The 16,154-nt window shown below is 51.7% G+C and overlaps 1 protein-coding gene across 3 annotated transcripts; it reads left to right on the forward strand.

The window, feature by feature from the left end:
- The first annotated feature begins 5,063 nt into the window (after nt 1-5,063).
- Nucleotides 5,064-10,407, forward strand: LOC141726653 (olfactory receptor 14A16-like). Of its 3 annotated transcripts, none has more exons than XR_012577733.1 (3): nt 5,064-5,322; nt 9,159-9,280; nt 10,082-10,214. XR_012577733.1 is itself a non-coding variant. In XM_074531610.1 (3 exons), the coding sequence occupies exon 3, from the start codon at nt 9,428-9,430 to the stop codon at nt 10,358-10,360; it is 933 nt and encodes a 310-aa protein (XP_074387711.1). In that variant the 5' UTR covers nt 5,064-5,322; nt 9,159-9,280; nt 9,402-9,427; the 3' UTR covers nt 10,361-10,407. The 3 variants fall into 3 exon arrangements, 2 of the variants coding, with proteins under 2 accessions (XP_074387711.1, XP_074387712.1); XM_074531610.1 differs by having other exon boundaries at nt 9,402-10,407; XM_074531611.1 differs by having other exon boundaries at nt 9,061-10,407.
- The last annotated feature ends 5,747 nt before the right edge of the window (nt 10,408-16,154 follow it).

Here is a 16,154-nt window from a genome sequence, read left to right on the forward strand (position 1 = left end):
GGGAAGGAGCAGCAGAGCAGGGGCTGATCCATCCCCAGTGCGCTGCACAGCCCAGGGCAGCATCCCAGAGCGTCCTGATGGAGCTGCCAACAACATCCCCCCTCTGCAGCCCTGGCCTCTCCCCCAGCTCACACAGGTGCCCCATCCTTGCAGGCACAGACACGGCAGCACTGGCTCAGCAGCCCCTGTTTGCATTGCACAGAGCAGGGGGAGCACCCCCATGCTGTTGCTGTGGGGACATGAACCTGAGGGAGCACAAATGCCATCAGCCCCTGGAGCCAGCAAGGGCTGGGGGACACCAGGGAAACCACTCAGGTTTGTCATGGCCTCTGCAGTCAGCCAGAAAGTTTGTTCCCATGAGCTGGGAGTTTCCTGTCCCACTGCAGTCACTGTTACTCAGAGCCAGGACTGCCTGGCAGCCACCCCCAAACTGCCCCAAGCATTTTCTTGGCTTTTTCCTTTGCCTTTTTCCTGATCTAGATTTCTTCCCATTGCCCATCCCTTCCTCCTCCCCTGAATCAGCCCATCCCTGTTTGCCCTTTCCTCTCTGGCCCCACTCCCCATTGCAGTTTCTGGCTTGGCACTGACTGCCCAAGCTATAAAAACCCGTGTGACCCCTCAATAAATGCCATTTGCTTTCCACCACGTTTGTGTCAGGAGCATATGGACCGAGTGACCCTGGGGTTTGGGCCACCGTGCCAGACTAAGAACCAGGTCACCACACCTTGAGAAGGCAACAGCAAAGAAAAGTCAAATGTGTTGACACTGAGAGAATAAAAAACTCTCCACTAAAACCAATGAGCTCTTCTGTCAGAGAAAAGCATAACCAGGAGGCAAGGCTGGGTGAGTCTACAGTCCGCCTAAAAACAGCCACTCCAATTACTGGGTGCAGCTCAGTAGTTTTAGAGTTTAGGGGAATGCCTCATATCAGAATCCTGGGAATGCTCTTACTGATCGAACTTGTTAAAAACACACTGGGAAGTCAGAAGAGCCCATGTGCTAAATGTTACTACCCCCTTTACAGAGGGGAAGAAACAAGTTCTTTAATACAAGTACATACAAATTTAAACTTAAACTGTGCCAACCTCTCTCTGTTAGCAACCTGTCAAGGGGAAGGGAAGACTTACTGGATTTCACAAAATATAGCCACTTACCAGCAAGGACTGCCTGGGGAGTGTCCCATAGGAGATGCTTGGCTTTGCTTTGAACATAAGTCCAATCAAAAAGGCACAGCAGACTTAATGAAAGAGAAAGAAGTAACAACATCAATAAATTGAGAAAGAAGACCTAGAAACATCTCGTGGGAAAACTTGTTTATAGATTTAGTGGAAAAGATCAGTAAAGAGTTGAATGTAACTAATTGCTGGATCTGTGGAAATACACAAATGGCCAAAGTCTGGCCTTGAGAAGGGATCAGCTTAAGACCAATAGATATCTTAAAAAGGACACAAACAAGACAAAAAGTACCAGCTATTAGACAAAGAGGAGAAGAATGGTGGGAATTAACATCTAAAATAATTGGAGAAGAGTAGTGTATATCTAGGAAAGGGAAAATGTATAAAACCCCAGTAGGAGATATGTCCTGTAAAAGATATTTAAAAGTAAACCATCCAGTAGCTAGACAGATTCCTAGAGAGCCCAAAAAATACTGGTCCATTGGGAAGAAAGAAATGGGGTGTATCTACCAAGAAGGATCTAAATTCCATGAGTGTACTGGAAAAGGAAGAAACTCATTCTGGGGAGTGAGAGAAATATCCAAGTACTGGGAATTTCAAGTGACTCTCAGTGATGCTTCTTGGAAAGCTCCAGAAAACCTGGTTTGGATATGTGGGAATGTGGCTTACACTGAATTACCCGGGGAGTGGAGCAGCACTTGTACTATGGGAATTATTAAACCATCATTTTTCTTACTCCCAAAAGAGTCTGGATCGAACCAAGGGGTCCCAGTATATGATGATTTGAACAGATCTAGCTGACCAAAAAGAAACTTAACTGAAATTGGAGGAACCCAGACACGGAAAAACACAGTATGGACTCCCCAGGAAATAATTTGCTTTTATGGACCGGCGCAAGATAGGTCCTGGAGACACTGGACCCCAATTTATAGGGGGTTAAATTGGATTCTGAGATTACAAGCAGTACTCGAGATGGTATCGAACCGAGCCTCTCTGGCTTTAGACCACATAAATGACCAACTATCCCAGACTAGAACTGTGGTGTATAAAATCAGACTAGCAGTAGATTATTTACTAGCCCATGAAGGAAGCACATGTGGAAAATTTAACTCCTCTGAGTGCTGCTTAGAAATAGATGACTGTAATGAAGTCATTAAAAATATCTCAAAGGAAATCTGGAAGTTAGTCTATGTTGGAACACAAGTGTGGACCCCTACCACACCATTCGATACCAGCTGGTGGGACAATTTCTGGTCATTAAAAGGAAACTGGTGGGAAAAAACCCACTTTTTCATCTTATGTGAAATTGCTGGTTTGATCCTCCTACCTTACATGCTCTCCTGTATAATCCGAGTTGTTAACATCTGCTGTACAAGCAAGTGTAATGATACCAAAAGAGCTTAATACAAAAGAAGTAAAGGTAATCATGATAATGAATGATCAAGAACGTGAAGATGCCAAGCAAATTTACAACCAGTATTAAAAATTGTACTTTCAAGAAGAAGTAATTGCTAATTGATGCAGGCTTGAGCCCAATTGAACAATTAGAGGGGGAAATTGTGGAGAATCGATTGTTAAAGGAGTTGATATAAAGTTCATTGTTAAAGGAGTTAATATAAAGTTCCAATGTTAGTCATGGATTGTTTGTTGAATGTTTAATAGTTATGCCAAGTTCCAATGCCAGTTAAAGTATTTATAATTATGTAAATGCCCTCACTGTCAGGTGTTCCCCCCACTGCTCCTGTCAGTGTTCAGAAGCACATAATCACGAGAATGATTCTATGCAGGTGCTGTTATTGAAGAGCTCTGGGTGTCAGGGGTACAAACCCAAATCTGCCTGCGACATGGGTTCAGGATGAACATGTTTTTATATTCTATTGTTATATAACTTTCATGTTAATTATTATAATTATATTGTTCTATTGTATACATAGATTTCAGCCAAGCATGGGCTCCTCGTGACCCCCCCTCAAACTTCTAACATAGTTCCTCATGATTCTCCTTATGATTATACAATAATTATATTTAATTACTAAACAATCATCACATCTAACAATTATATCATTTATCATATACTGCTTAAGTAAATGCAATTTCACATGATCTGGCAAACACAAAGCCTAACATTTTCAGAGTCCATTTTAAACATTTTTCCAGGGCCCCACTGAGTCTAGCTTCTTTCTAATTCCTGAATATTATGATTTTAAAACTTTTACTATCACTTCCACTCTCATCTAAGATGGCGAACCACCCGACACCATAAAGAAGAGGATTATTTCACCCAATAACCAAATATGACAATCCCATAAGACCAGGAAGAAAAGAATGACCTAACAAAAACCTCTAGAACAACAAGCCACCATGCAAATGAAGAATTAAAATAACACCTCTAACCAGAGGAAACATAAGACAACATCAGGAGCATGGTCAGAGCTTTTTGCCTTTGTCACCCCAACCAGAGCAGGCCAAGAGCAGCACAGGGACCATGGACCTGAAACCAACAGTGCCCACCCAGAGACTCTTGAAAGGAGAGAAAACCCAGCTCTGCCAGGCCTTGCTCAGCATTGCAGCTCCCTGCTCAGAGCCTTGGGCTCCCTGCAATCCTGCCCTCAAGGATCTGCTCTCATCAGGCCCCGGGCAGCCTTTGGCACTCCCTGCCCTCCCTGGGGCCCAGCCATGATCCAAGGCACTTGGAGTTTTGCTGCTGACTCCTTGAGCAGCTTCTCCATCCTTCTCTGCGAGCCTGAGGCTCCTGGAGCCAGCCCCAAATCCAGCGTGGGGCTGATTAAAATACAGAAAGCCCTCAGGAGCTCTTTGTCTCCCTTCCATTGTCTGTGGGTCTCCAGGGCTTGTGCAGGGATTGGAGTCAGTTTGGAGCTCTCTTCAGGAGGGAGATTCCAAAGTGCACATCAGGAATTACGGTTTTAGTCAAGAGAATAAATTTCTCTTTACATTTCAGAGAAGAGGGGATAGAAGCATTCCCCAAGTGATCTGGATGTTGAATGTCTCCTTAGGAGGTCTGGGCAGGGAGAGGAATGAGCCCCTTGCAGGCTGAGCCTGTTTGGCCAAGCTGCTCCTCACCCCCAGCCTCACCATGTCTGACATCATGCACCTGGGACTGACATCCCAAAACATTTAAAAAAAATCTGCATTTCACTTGAAAAATCAGAATATAATAATTACTAAAATTATACAAATATTTATCTTATTTATAATATTAGTATTCAATATTTTCAATACCCACTTTCTAAAGTAATATGAAAAATCAATGCATTTTTCCCAACCAAAAATATTACTCCTCATTCGTTCTAAGTAACAAAATTCCCTTCATTAATTGACAACTATCACCTATTGATTTCTCCTTCTTTATTCAAATAATTTAACATACTTGTCATCTTTTGTCTTATTTTCTCACACAGGGTCAAAGGGGCCACTTTGAGATCCCTGAAGACATTTCTGGGGCACATTTGGGGCAGTTTTGGGTCTGGGGAGGGAATTCAGAGCGAACTTGAGGGTCTGGAGGTCACTTGGGGGAGCCGGGTGGGCACTTGGAGGGGCGCTCAGGGATTCTGAGGGACAGTTCGGGATCCGGGGCAGAACTTGGAGGTCCACGGGAGCCCTTGGAGTTCAGGGAGGGGAATTTGGGGCCCTTCGGGGTCCGGCCGCGCCCTTGGGGGGCTCGAACGGGGCTCTCTGGGGCGCGGGGGATGATGGGAGTTGAAGGCGCGGGTATCATGCAGTTTAACGGGGCCGCGGAGCAACACGGGAGTTCTGGGCGCAGCTGCAATGGCTCTCGGTGGGGCGTGGGGCATGACGGGAGATGAAGTCCCGGCTAGGGAAGCGCTGGATGTGCGCCGCGGAGCATGATGGGAGCTGTAGTCCCGGAAGTGGCTCGAACACGATTTTTGGGGGTCCGGGACGGCTGTTGGGGAACACTTTTGCGTCCGAGCCGCGACGTCAAGCCCTCGAGACAACTTAAATACTTCCGGAGCCCTTCGGGGGAGCTCAGGCAGCTCTACCCGGCCTGTTTAGGGCGCGGGGCACGGCAGGAGTTTTAGGCGCGGGACTGTGTTCTGAGGGGCTCTGGGGCCGCGGGGGATGAGAGGAGATGAATTCCCAGAAGTGGCTGTACTGGGCATCTGTGGGGGTGAGAGCATTCAGGGGATTTGGGGACGGTTTGGGGGGTCCCGAATGGGCACTGAGGGGGCACTGAGGGATCCTGGTGGGTCTGGGGGAAACTTAAGGGACAAAGGGGTGGCGAATGCCAGTGTTCTGTGGAGCGCGGGGCATGACGGGCGTTGTAGTCCCGGCTGCTAAGGGACTCAATCGTGCCGCGGGGCATGCCGGGAGTTGTATGCAAAAAGAAAATGATCCGCCCATGTAGGCACCGCCCCTAGTCCCGGATCCCTGGCGCTGATTGGCTGCGGGAGCTGATAGGCGGCAGTATCGGCAAATGGGATGCGGTGGAGGCGGGAACAGCCCATTCACCCTACTCCAGTCCCACCCAGTACAGACAAGTTCATACCCTGTACATCCCAGTACAACCCCAGTGCCCCTCCAGTTTCTCCCAGTACAGCGCAGTCCATCACAATACATGTGAGTTCATTCCCAGTCGTTCCCAGTTCCTCCCAATGTCATCCATAGCATGCCCAAGTGTCCCCAGTTTTCTCTGCAATGTCCCCAGAGTCCCCACTATGTCCCAGTCCCCCCCAGTGTCACTCCCAGTATGTCCTAGAGTCTCCCACAGCGTTCCCAGTGTTCCCCAGTATGTCCCAGTCATCCCCAGTGTTTCCAAGGACAGTTTAATTTCTCTCGGTGGCCGTGGCAGCCAAACCCAGCAGTGGGGTCAGTGCAGTGCCCATGGCCACAGCCCCTTGCAGTGGCCCAGTGCAGCTTGGGCTGATGATCCACCCTCACAGCTGGCCCAGGGCAGCTCTGCAGTGGCTTTGGTGGCACCTGGGGCTGGCACACACCTGAGCAGTGTGTCTGTTTGCAGTGGGGAAACTCAGGCGTTTCAAATTGATTCAAAAAACCCCAAAAAGGGAAAACCCCTCTTAGGCTGAGTGCAGCCAGCTCTGCAAGCACAGCAGGGCCCAGGGGAGTGAGGACAGACAGGATGGGGCTGGGCAATGTGGAGCAAGGTTGTCCACAATGGGTCAGAGCTCAAGGCACAGCTTCTGTGAGCAAGCTAGAGCTGCTGAGGAGAGACCCTGGGTAAATATCAATCACAGAGTGCTGCAATCACCTCTGCTCTAAAGAGAAATAAAATAAAATACATCTTTTAAAATAGGAATGTGTATTTCTTACAATATTGATTTCTTGAAATCTTTCTCCATAACTGAACCAGGAAAACTTTATTGATTCTCTGGGGCTTTGATGTTGTTTACATCACACTCAGTCCCTGAGAGTATGTTCAAAAAACTTCTCCAGCACTCAAAATTTAATTGAAACTCTGAATTTTCTTGAAGTTTTAATGGGTTCCACTGAGGGACACGACTGAGAAAGTGTCCCCAGGTTCCAGTTAGAGCAGAACCCTGGAGGCAGTGATGACAGCTGGGGACAAACAAGGCCAAGGTGGCTCTGGTGCTGAGCAAAGCTGGATGTGTTTGAGGAATGCCAAGGGCCAAGGCCTGAGCCCCAGCCCCTGGCCAGGCAGATGCTGTCCCTCCCTCCTTGCTCAGGGCTCTTGCCGGGATGGGCACTGGCATGTGGGGATGTGCAATGGCAAGGGCAGGAGCATGGGGCGGCCCCTGCCAGGCTGCTGAGCAGGGACAAGGAGGCAATGAGGCCCCAGGCCTGCAAGGGTCACCTGTCTCCTGCTCCTGGCTCCTGGCTCCTGGCTCAGGGAGGGAGCGACAGGATCTGCCTGGCCAGGGGCTGGGGCTTAGGCCTTGGCCGTTTGCATTCCTCAAACACATCCAGCTTTGCTCAGCACCAGAGACACCTTTGCCTTGTTTGTCCCCAGCTGTCATCACTGCCTCCAGTGTTCTGCTCTAACTGGAACCTGGGGACAGTTTCTCAGTCCTGTCCCTCAGTGGGACCCATTAAAACTTCAAGAAACTTTGGAGAGGGATATTGACTTCGAATTCTTAAGTGATTTCTTCAACTCCCTCTCAGAGACTGATGTTCAGGGATTCAGCACCCAACCCACAAGAGAAGTCCTTGTTCTCTGTCTGTGCTGCTGAGCTGGGCCGGGCTCCTGGCACAGAGGCAGCTCCTGGCAAGGGCAGCAGAGCTGCAGAGAGACAGCTCTGGCCAGGAGCAGCTCCTGTGCACAGCCCAGCAGGGCTGGGGCTCTGCCTGCAGCCACCCGGGCACAGCACAGAGGCACAGAGAGAGCAGAGGCGGCCTGGGCTGGGAGGGTAACTGACCTCTCGCTAGGGGACGAATCTTCACAGGATTTGAATGAATAATTCTCTGCCTCTAGGCAAGTTAAACTTCCATTCCTGGAGGCTTCTCCTAAGGCTGGCACATCCCACAGTTTCCATGATCTTTTGCAAGCCTTCATCCAGTTCCTCCTCTGCAGAGGAGGCGGCCCTAGGGCAGACAGGGCAGTACCTGCAGGCAGCAAGGGCAGGCAGCACAAGTGACAAAGAGGTTAACGGGGTGGGGTGGGCAGACAGGAGAGACCCCATCAGGGGAGAAATCTGCACAGCCCCTGGACACGGTGAGTCTCTGGCTGCAAGGCAATGCAGGTGAGTTCCTGGAAGTGTCTCTGACAATGCCAGCACTGACAGGACCTGTCAGGGTGGCTCTCCGGGATGTCCTGGTGTGGAGCAGAACAAGGTCCTGAGCGGGGCTTCCCTGCTGCCCCCTCGGAGGCACAGGACGGGTCCCTGCACAGGCAGAGCTGCCCCGGGGCCGTGGGGTGGGGATGGGCTCTGTGAGCCCTGGCAGGGAGCAGAGTTGGGCACAGGGAGACGCTGCTGGCAGCAACAGCCCCACTCAGCAGAGACACGGGCAGGGAGGGACAGGGAGCTGCTGCCACAAATGCTGGCCAGGGGGATGTGGCACCTCCCTGCTGTCCCTGTGGCTCAGGAACCTTCCCCCAGCAGCTCCTCCCTGGGCTCCTTTCCCATCCTAAGCAGAGTCCCTGCCCTCATCCCACGGGGGCTCGGCTGTGCAGAGCCCCTGCAGAAGCCAGAGCCCAGGGAAGGAAGGACAAGCCCCTGATTTCCATCAGTCTCTGTGTCCCTGTTGTCCCCTGGCAGGAGCATTGTGACATTTCTCTGCCATCTCCAGGTGCCTGTGCTGTCCTTGTTGCCACCATTGGGTTTCTGAGGCAGAGAAAGTGTTTGGGGCTGGCAGGTGCCCGTCCAGGCAGGGACCCTTTGGATCCTGCTGTGGAGATGTGTCTGTGGGAGTAGAGTGCCCCGGTGCCCTCAGGGCCGTTCAGCTCATTCCCTGGGTGTCCTGCAGGGCTGCAGGGTGCCCTCCAGAAGGGCACAGCTCTCCCGTGCTCGCTCTGGGCTGCCTGGGATCCCCATGGAGGAGACAGCTCAGTGGCAGGGCCAGGGAAATGCTGCTGGCAGCTGCACCTGGGCACTGCAATGATCCCTCTGTGCACCAGCCTGGCAGGAGAGAGCTGAGATCCTCATGAGGCACCCTGGGAGGAGGCGAGGGCTCTGTCCATCTGCTCTCACCCAGAGCCCTCTGCCCTCAGCACTGCCCTGTTTCTCTCTAGGGGAGCTCCTCTGGGTGCCTCTCCTGCAGCTCCAAGCTGCCAGCAAGGGGCAGCTGAGAACAGCCCTGATGGGCAGAGCTGCTCTCTTGTCCCTGCACTGAGAGCCCATCCCTGTGCCTCTCACACCCACACGATTGCACCTGCAGTGCTTTAGAAATGTCAGGGATTTCAGACACCCACAACCACTCCTAATTGTGGCAGGTGCAGCTGGATGAAAAAATACAAGGAATTTCCTCAGCTCAGTTCTTCAGATGGGCAAATTGCAAACAGCAGGACTGAAAAGCATTCTGGTGTTTCAGGAGTCCATTTAATTGATGATCACCCAGCCTTCTCAGTTGCCTCTCACTGAACAAAAAGAAGGAATCCTCTGGAGCCTGTTTGGGAGCCCCTGGTCTCAATGCCTGAAAAACCCAGGTCCCAGGTGAGGAGAATGCAGAGAAGTGGTTCCAAAAAGAGAGACCCTGAATGTTGAATTGCTGTAGGATATGCAATATATATTGCTCTGTGTTGAGCCCAGCTCTGTCCTGCCTTTTCCTCCTCAGCAGAAAATCATTTCCTAAGGCAGCAAATGTCCAACAGCAGCTCCATCAGGCACTTCCTCCTGCTGGCATTGGCAGACACGCGGCAGCTGCAGCTCCTGCACTTCTGCCTCTTGCTGGGCATCTCCCTGGCTGCCCTCCTGGGCAACGGCCTCATCATCAGCGCCGTAGCCTGCGGCCACCACCTGCACACGCCCATGTTCTTCTTCCTGCTCAACCTGGCCCTCAGCGACCTGGGCTCCATCTGCACCACTGTCCCGAAAGCCATGCACAATTCCCTCTGGGACACCAGGGACATCTCCTACAAAGGATGTGCTGCTCAGCTATTTATGCTTGTCTTCTTCATTGGGACAGAGTTTTCCCTCCTGACCATCATGTGCTACGACCGCTACGTGTCCATCTGCAAACCCCTGCACTACGGGACCCTCCTGGGTAGCAGAGCTTGTGCCCACATGGCAGCAGCTGCCTGGGCCAGTGCCTTTCTCAATGCTCTGCTGCACACAGCCAATACATTTTCCCTGCCCCTGTGCCATGGCAATGCCCTGGGCCAGTTCTTCTGTGAAATCCCACAGCTCCTCAAACTCTCCTGCTCACACTCCAAACTCAGGGAACATGGAATTATTGTGGTCAATGTCTGTTTATCATTTGGTTGTTTTTTGTTCATTGTTTTCTCCTATGTGCAGATTTTCAGGGCTGTGCTGAGGATCCCCTCTGAGCAGGGACGGCACAAAGCCTTTTCCACCTGCCTCCCTCACCTGGTCGTGGTCTCCCTGTTTGTCAGCACTTCCAGTTTTGCATACTTGAAGCCCTCCTCCATCTCCTCCCCATCCTTGGATCTCGCCCTGTCAATTCTGTACTCGGTGGTGCCTCCAGCCCTGAACCCCCTCATCTACAGCCTGAGGAACCAGGAGCTCAAGGCTGTAGTGTGCAAAATGATGACTGGATGGTTTCAGGAACATTAAACTGCTGGCCAGTTTCTGCCAATCACTTGTAATAAAAGTCATCTTTGATACTTCTTGTTGGATTTTGAGGTTGGTTTATTCTTTTCATTCCTTTGTTTTGTTTTTTTTTTAATATTGTCCAGAAAGAAAAGTCATTATCCCATTTTTTATTTTGTTTCTCTCCACATTCAGTACAGCCCTAAACTGTGTCAATGAAGAGCTGTGCTTTCAGTGGTTTTAAAGGAACTAAAGGACCACCCAGCAGAGTTTTCCTTAGAGATTTCACTTTTTTTCCCTTCTCTGGAGCTGCAGCCGCAATGTCTGTGTGCAGAGCTGGGGGCAGCTCAGGGCTGGCACAGAAGCTCTGCTCCTGCTGGCCACATCATTCCTGATCCAGGCCAGGAGCCATTGGCCTTCTTGCCCACCTGGGCACACTGCTGGCTCATGTCCAGCCTGCTGTCCATCAGCGCCCCCAGGTCCCTTTCTGCCTGGCCGCTGTCCAGCCACTCTGTCCCCAGCCTGTAGCACTGCAGGGGTTGTTGTGGCCAAAGTGCAGGACCCAGCACTTGGTCTTGTTCAACCTCACCTTGTTGGATTTGGGCCCTGGATCCAGCCTGTCCAGGTCCCTCTGCCGAGAGCTCTCCTACCCTCCAGCAGAACAACACTTGCAGCCAACTTGGTCACCACAGTTCCATGAGGCCCTAGAGTGTCACAAGGGTTTCCATGTTTTCAAGAGACTGCTTAGTGTCACAAAGTCCCTTGCATCCTTGGGCCCTGCAGTGTCACAATGTCCCTTGGTTCCATGAGGTCTCTCAGTGCAGCAATGCTCTCCCTGGTCCCACAGTGTCACAATGGCCTCTTGGTCCCAAGGGCCACCATGGTGTCAAACATGTTTCCTTCATTCCATGAGTCTCTCCAGAACAACACTGACCCCTTGGTTCCACGGGCCCTGCAGTGTCACAATGGCCCCATCATTGCAGGAGTTCCTGCAGTGTCACAATGGCCTCCATGGTCCCACAAGGTCACACAGTGTCACAGTGGTCCCTTGGCTCCATGAGGCCCCAGAGTGCCCCAATGGATTCCCTGGTGGTGCAGTGTCACAATGGACCCCTGCTTACACAAGATCCTGTAAAAAGTAACAATATATTTGTTCATTAATATCTAGATGATTATTTAAATTATAAAACAATAGCTAAATAGCTCTTGTTTAAGTAGGGTACCCATAGGGCCGTATGGGAAACTTTTAAGGGGTTGCTTGGGTTACAAACCCCCCCTCTGGTAACCAGATACAGCTACATCTGGTAATAATTACTAACCTTATAGAATTGCTTGCTCTGCAAAAATTCCACCCCATAGATATAGGAGACTTTCTGAAACACATATGGTAACAATTACTAACCTTGCAAGAATGCTGAGCTTGGAAAAAATTAGACTTATAGATATGCCTTATAAGGAAAGCGGCCAAAGAGGAAGACTTGGGGCCTTCATCCCACAACCACCAGAAGGCAGAAAAAAGACCCTTTAGCAACTGGAGGAACATGCACAGAAAAGAGACCATGTCATCCAGGAATCCGGAGAAAAAGGACAATAAAAAGCGAACTTTAAAGGGGGGAGGCGCTCGCCTAAGAGAGCGAAGTCTCCTGGCCGCCCAGCGCTGAATCTTGCTTATTCTTGTTTGCATAATAATAAAGATTATTATACAGTTCTCAAATTTGGTCGATTCGTTTATCACAATCCTGCAGTGTCACAGGTGACCCTTGGTTCCATGGGGGCACCAGACTGTAACAATTGTTCCCTTAGCTCCTCAAGTCCCTGCAGTGCCAAAATGGCCCCTTGGTTCCACTGGGCCCCAGGGTCTCACCAAGGTCTCCTTGCTTCTGTAGTGTCACAATGGCCCCTCAGTTCAACAAGGCCCTGCAGTGTCACAGTGGCCTCCATGGTTCCACGAGGACCCAGAGTGTCACAATGGGGCCTTGGTTCTATGGTGCCTTCAGTACACAATGTCACTGTGATCCTCTTCATTCCACTTGGCCCTGCAGTGTCACAATGGCCCCTTGCTGCCCCAGGGCCCTGCAGTGGAGAGCAGGGCACCCAGGGAGCCTCCTTTCCCTTGGCCAGGCACCTTCCCCCATGCTGGGGCTGAGTCCTGTGGCAGCTGCAGCTGCTGCTGTGCCCTTGCCAGGGGCTGAGGCCGTGGGGCAGTGCCCAGAGCAGCCTGGCCTGAGCAGAGCTGTGGGGCCAGAGCCGGCTGGGCTGGGCTGGGCTGGGGAGAGGCCCTTGGTGCTGCCCAGAGCTCAGGGCAGCTGGCAGAGCTTGCAGGGAGCTGGGCTGGGCTCAGAGAGCCTGGCCCAGAAACCATCAGTGTCCATCTCAGCCTGGCTGAGCGTGCAGCGGCCAAGAAGAGCAGCCCAGGGTCTGCAAGTTCTCTGGGTGGGAGCTGAGCTTGTGAGCCCTTGAGCCCTGCCAAGTGCTGGGGCTGCACCTCCAGCTCCAGAGGAGATGGGACAGATGGGAGCAGACACAAATCCTGCTGCATTCCTTCTTGTGTTTGCTTGTACAGGTGACCTGGATCCATATGTAGAGTAGGTGTTTTGTGTCAGATAACACTGGTAGCGGGAGAAGAATAGTAATATGTAGCTGAAAATAATATTTCATGCATAATACAAAATGAGGAAAAACAGACACATACGATCAGAAGAGCATCTGACTTTTTCAGAGGAGGAGTGACTCATTGATGTTCCAGTAGCCAAACCTGTTCAAATACTTTCCTCAGGCCTTCCTTGAGATGAGAGGTGACCAGCGTAGGCCAAGGCCGGCCAGAGCTCTCTGTCCTGGCAGCTTTTGTCTGAGACACCATGTGCATATAGGGAATTTTTTGGGGGAGTATCAATTTTGACCGTGGACACCTGGAGAGAGAGACAGTTCTTTTCCATGGGAAGGAAAGCACAGAGCCCATGTTCTCCAGGGGCTGATGAGAGGCAGCCCTCAGCATTGCAAGATCCGCTGGACAGGTCCAGTGGCCCCTGGGAGGCCAAACCAGCCAGACTTGTTCCATCTTACCTTGGCTCCACAAGGCCCTGCAGTGTCAAAATGTTCCCCTTGCTTCTGTAGTATCCCAATGGCCCCGTGCTTGCATGAGGCCCTGCAGGGTCACAGTGGCCCTTTGGTTTCGTGGGGCCCCACAGTGTCACAGTGGTCCCCACAGAAAGGAAACCACAGATCCCCAGTGTTTCAGGGGCTGATGAACTGCAGTGATCAGAGGCCAAGGACACACAGATCTGTCTCTCTTGGCAGCTTTGTCTGGAAGTAACCCTTGGTTTTTGAAATTATGAATGTGGAATCTCAATTTCAGCCACTTCTCCCTGGAGAAGGCCAGTTCTTCTCCACAGAAAGGAAAGCACAGAGCCTCTGTGTTTGGAAGGCAGGTGAGAGCCGGCCCTCAGGAGGCCAAGGCCAGCCAGACCTCTCTGTAATGGCAGATTATGTATAGGAGCAGGCATTACATATAGGACTTTTGGAGGTGGAATCCCAATTTCAGCCATGGGCCCCTTGAGAAAGGATGTTTCTTTTCCATAGGAAGGAAAGCACTGAGCCCCAGTTTGAAGGCAGGTGAGACCGAGCTCTCAGGAAGCCAAAGGCAGCCAGACTTGTTGGTAATGGCAGCTTTTGTCTGGGAACAATCCCTGTATATTGGGAAGGTTGGAGGGGGAATCCCATTTTGGCCATGGATGCTTGAATGAGAAGAGCAGTTCTTTTCCATTTGAAGCAAAGCTCAGAGCCCCAGGGTTTCAGGGTACATGAGAAGAGACCCTTGACATGCCAAGGGCAGTTGGAGCAGTCAGGCCAAGCCAATCAGACCTGTTCCCTGTTCTTTAGGATCCATGGGGCTCTGCAGGGTCACAGACGTGGTGTCATACTGGATCCTTTGTTTTGTCAGGCCCAGATGTGTCACACTGGCCTCTTGTTTCCATGGGGCTTCACAGTGTCACAATGGTCCCTTGCTTCCATGAGGCCTGGCAGTGTCACAGGGGTCTCCTTGGGGCTGCAGTGTCACAATGGTCCCTTGGTTCCATGGGGACTCACAGTGTCAGAAGGGTCTCCTTGGTTCCATGAGGCCCTGCAGAGCCCCTTGATTCAATGAGGCCTCCAAGTGTCATCATGGCCTTCATGATTCCATGAGGCCCCACAATGTCACAATGGACCTTTGGTTCCATGCGGTCATACACTGATCCATGGATCCTTAGTTCCATGGGGCCCTGGAGAGTCACAATGGACTTCTTGGTTTCATGGTGCCACACAGTGTGACAACTGCCCCTTGGCCTGCCAAGACTCCAGAGTGTCACAATGGTTCCTTGCTTCCATGACATCTGGAGTGTCACAATGGTCTCCATGATGCCATAAGGCCTTGCAGCGTCACAACAGACTATTGGTTTCATGGAGCCCCACAGTGTCACTATGGTCCCCTTGGCACCACAGGGCCCTGAAGTGCCACAATGGCCCTTTGGTTCCACGAGGCCTCCAAGTGTAAAAATGACCTCCAGGTTCTATGACGCCCTGCTGTGTCACAATGGACCTTGGATTCCATGATGCCCCAGAGTGTCACAATGGAATCCTTGGTCCCAGGGTGTCAGAATGGACCCTTCATTCCATGGACACCCACAGTGTTCACTGCAGTGCCCTTGATTACACCAGGCCCTGCCATGCTCTAATGGCCCCGTGCTTCCAGTGGGTCCCAAAGGGCCAGAACAGTCTCCATTGTTCCATGAGGCCCCACAATGTCTCTATGCTCCCCTTGGTTCCCCAGGGCCCCACAGTGGAACAATGGATTCTTGGTTCCATGAGGTTCCTCAGTCCCAATGGTCTCCTTGGATCTGCAGTGTCACAGCGGCCCCTTGGCTCCATGTGGCCACGCTGTGTCACAATGGCTCATGGTTCCATGAGGCCACACAGTTTAACAAGGGACCCTTGGTTCCATCAGGCCTTACTGTGTCACAATGGACTTGTGGTTCCATGAGCTCTCACACTGCCAGCAGCAGTCTCCTTGGTTCTGAGGTGTCACCATGGACCCTTTCTTCCATGAGGTTCCGCAGTAGAACATGGTCACCTTGGTTCCGTGAGGTTCTGCAGTGTCACAATGGACCCAAGGTTCCACCAGGCCTTGCTGTGTCACAATGGCCCCTTGGTTCCACGAGGTTGCTCAGGGTCACAATGGTCTCCTAGGATCTGCATATCACCAGCTCTCACCCAGGGGGCTCTTACAGCACTGGCCCCTGCAGCCATGCCACCAAAGCAGGCAGCAAACCTTCAGCCACCCTTCCTGCTGCAGCCACAGGGACTCCTGGGCCCAGAGCCGCCAGCAGGCCACAGCCTTGCAAAATCCACCTGCACATTCTCAAGGCCACCACAGCCTTGGCAACTGGGCCACCAGCATCTGGGCTGCTGCAGGGGCTGATCTTTAAGCCTTGGAGCCTCCAGAGGCCCTGGGCTCTGCTTCCCAGCCTGCTCTGCACTGCCCTGAGCCCGCATTGTTCCAGAGACAAAAGCCAAGCCAGGCCATCCTCACCCTGCCCGCATTCCTGCCTGGAATGGCACTGTACCTCCACTGGCACAGCAGTGCACATCCTGCTGGGATCGGTGCTCCAGAGCAGGCAGCAGGAAAAGCCCAGGCAGCAGCAACACCTCAGCAGTCAGGGGCAGAGCACACAGCAAGTGGCAACTGATGCTTGGCAGCCGGTGAAGTGCCTGCTCTGCTCGTTTCCAGGTCCTGGACGTTCCACCTGGAACCCTCTGGGAGCTGTGATGTCACTGAAATTTC

This window comes from Zonotrichia albicollis, chromosome 37 (genome assembly GCF_047830755.1).
Source record: "Zonotrichia albicollis isolate bZonAlb1 chromosome 37, bZonAlb1.hap1, whole genome shotgun sequence".
NCBI classification, from domain to species: Eukaryota; Metazoa; Chordata; class Aves; order Passeriformes; family Passerellidae; genus Zonotrichia; species Zonotrichia albicollis.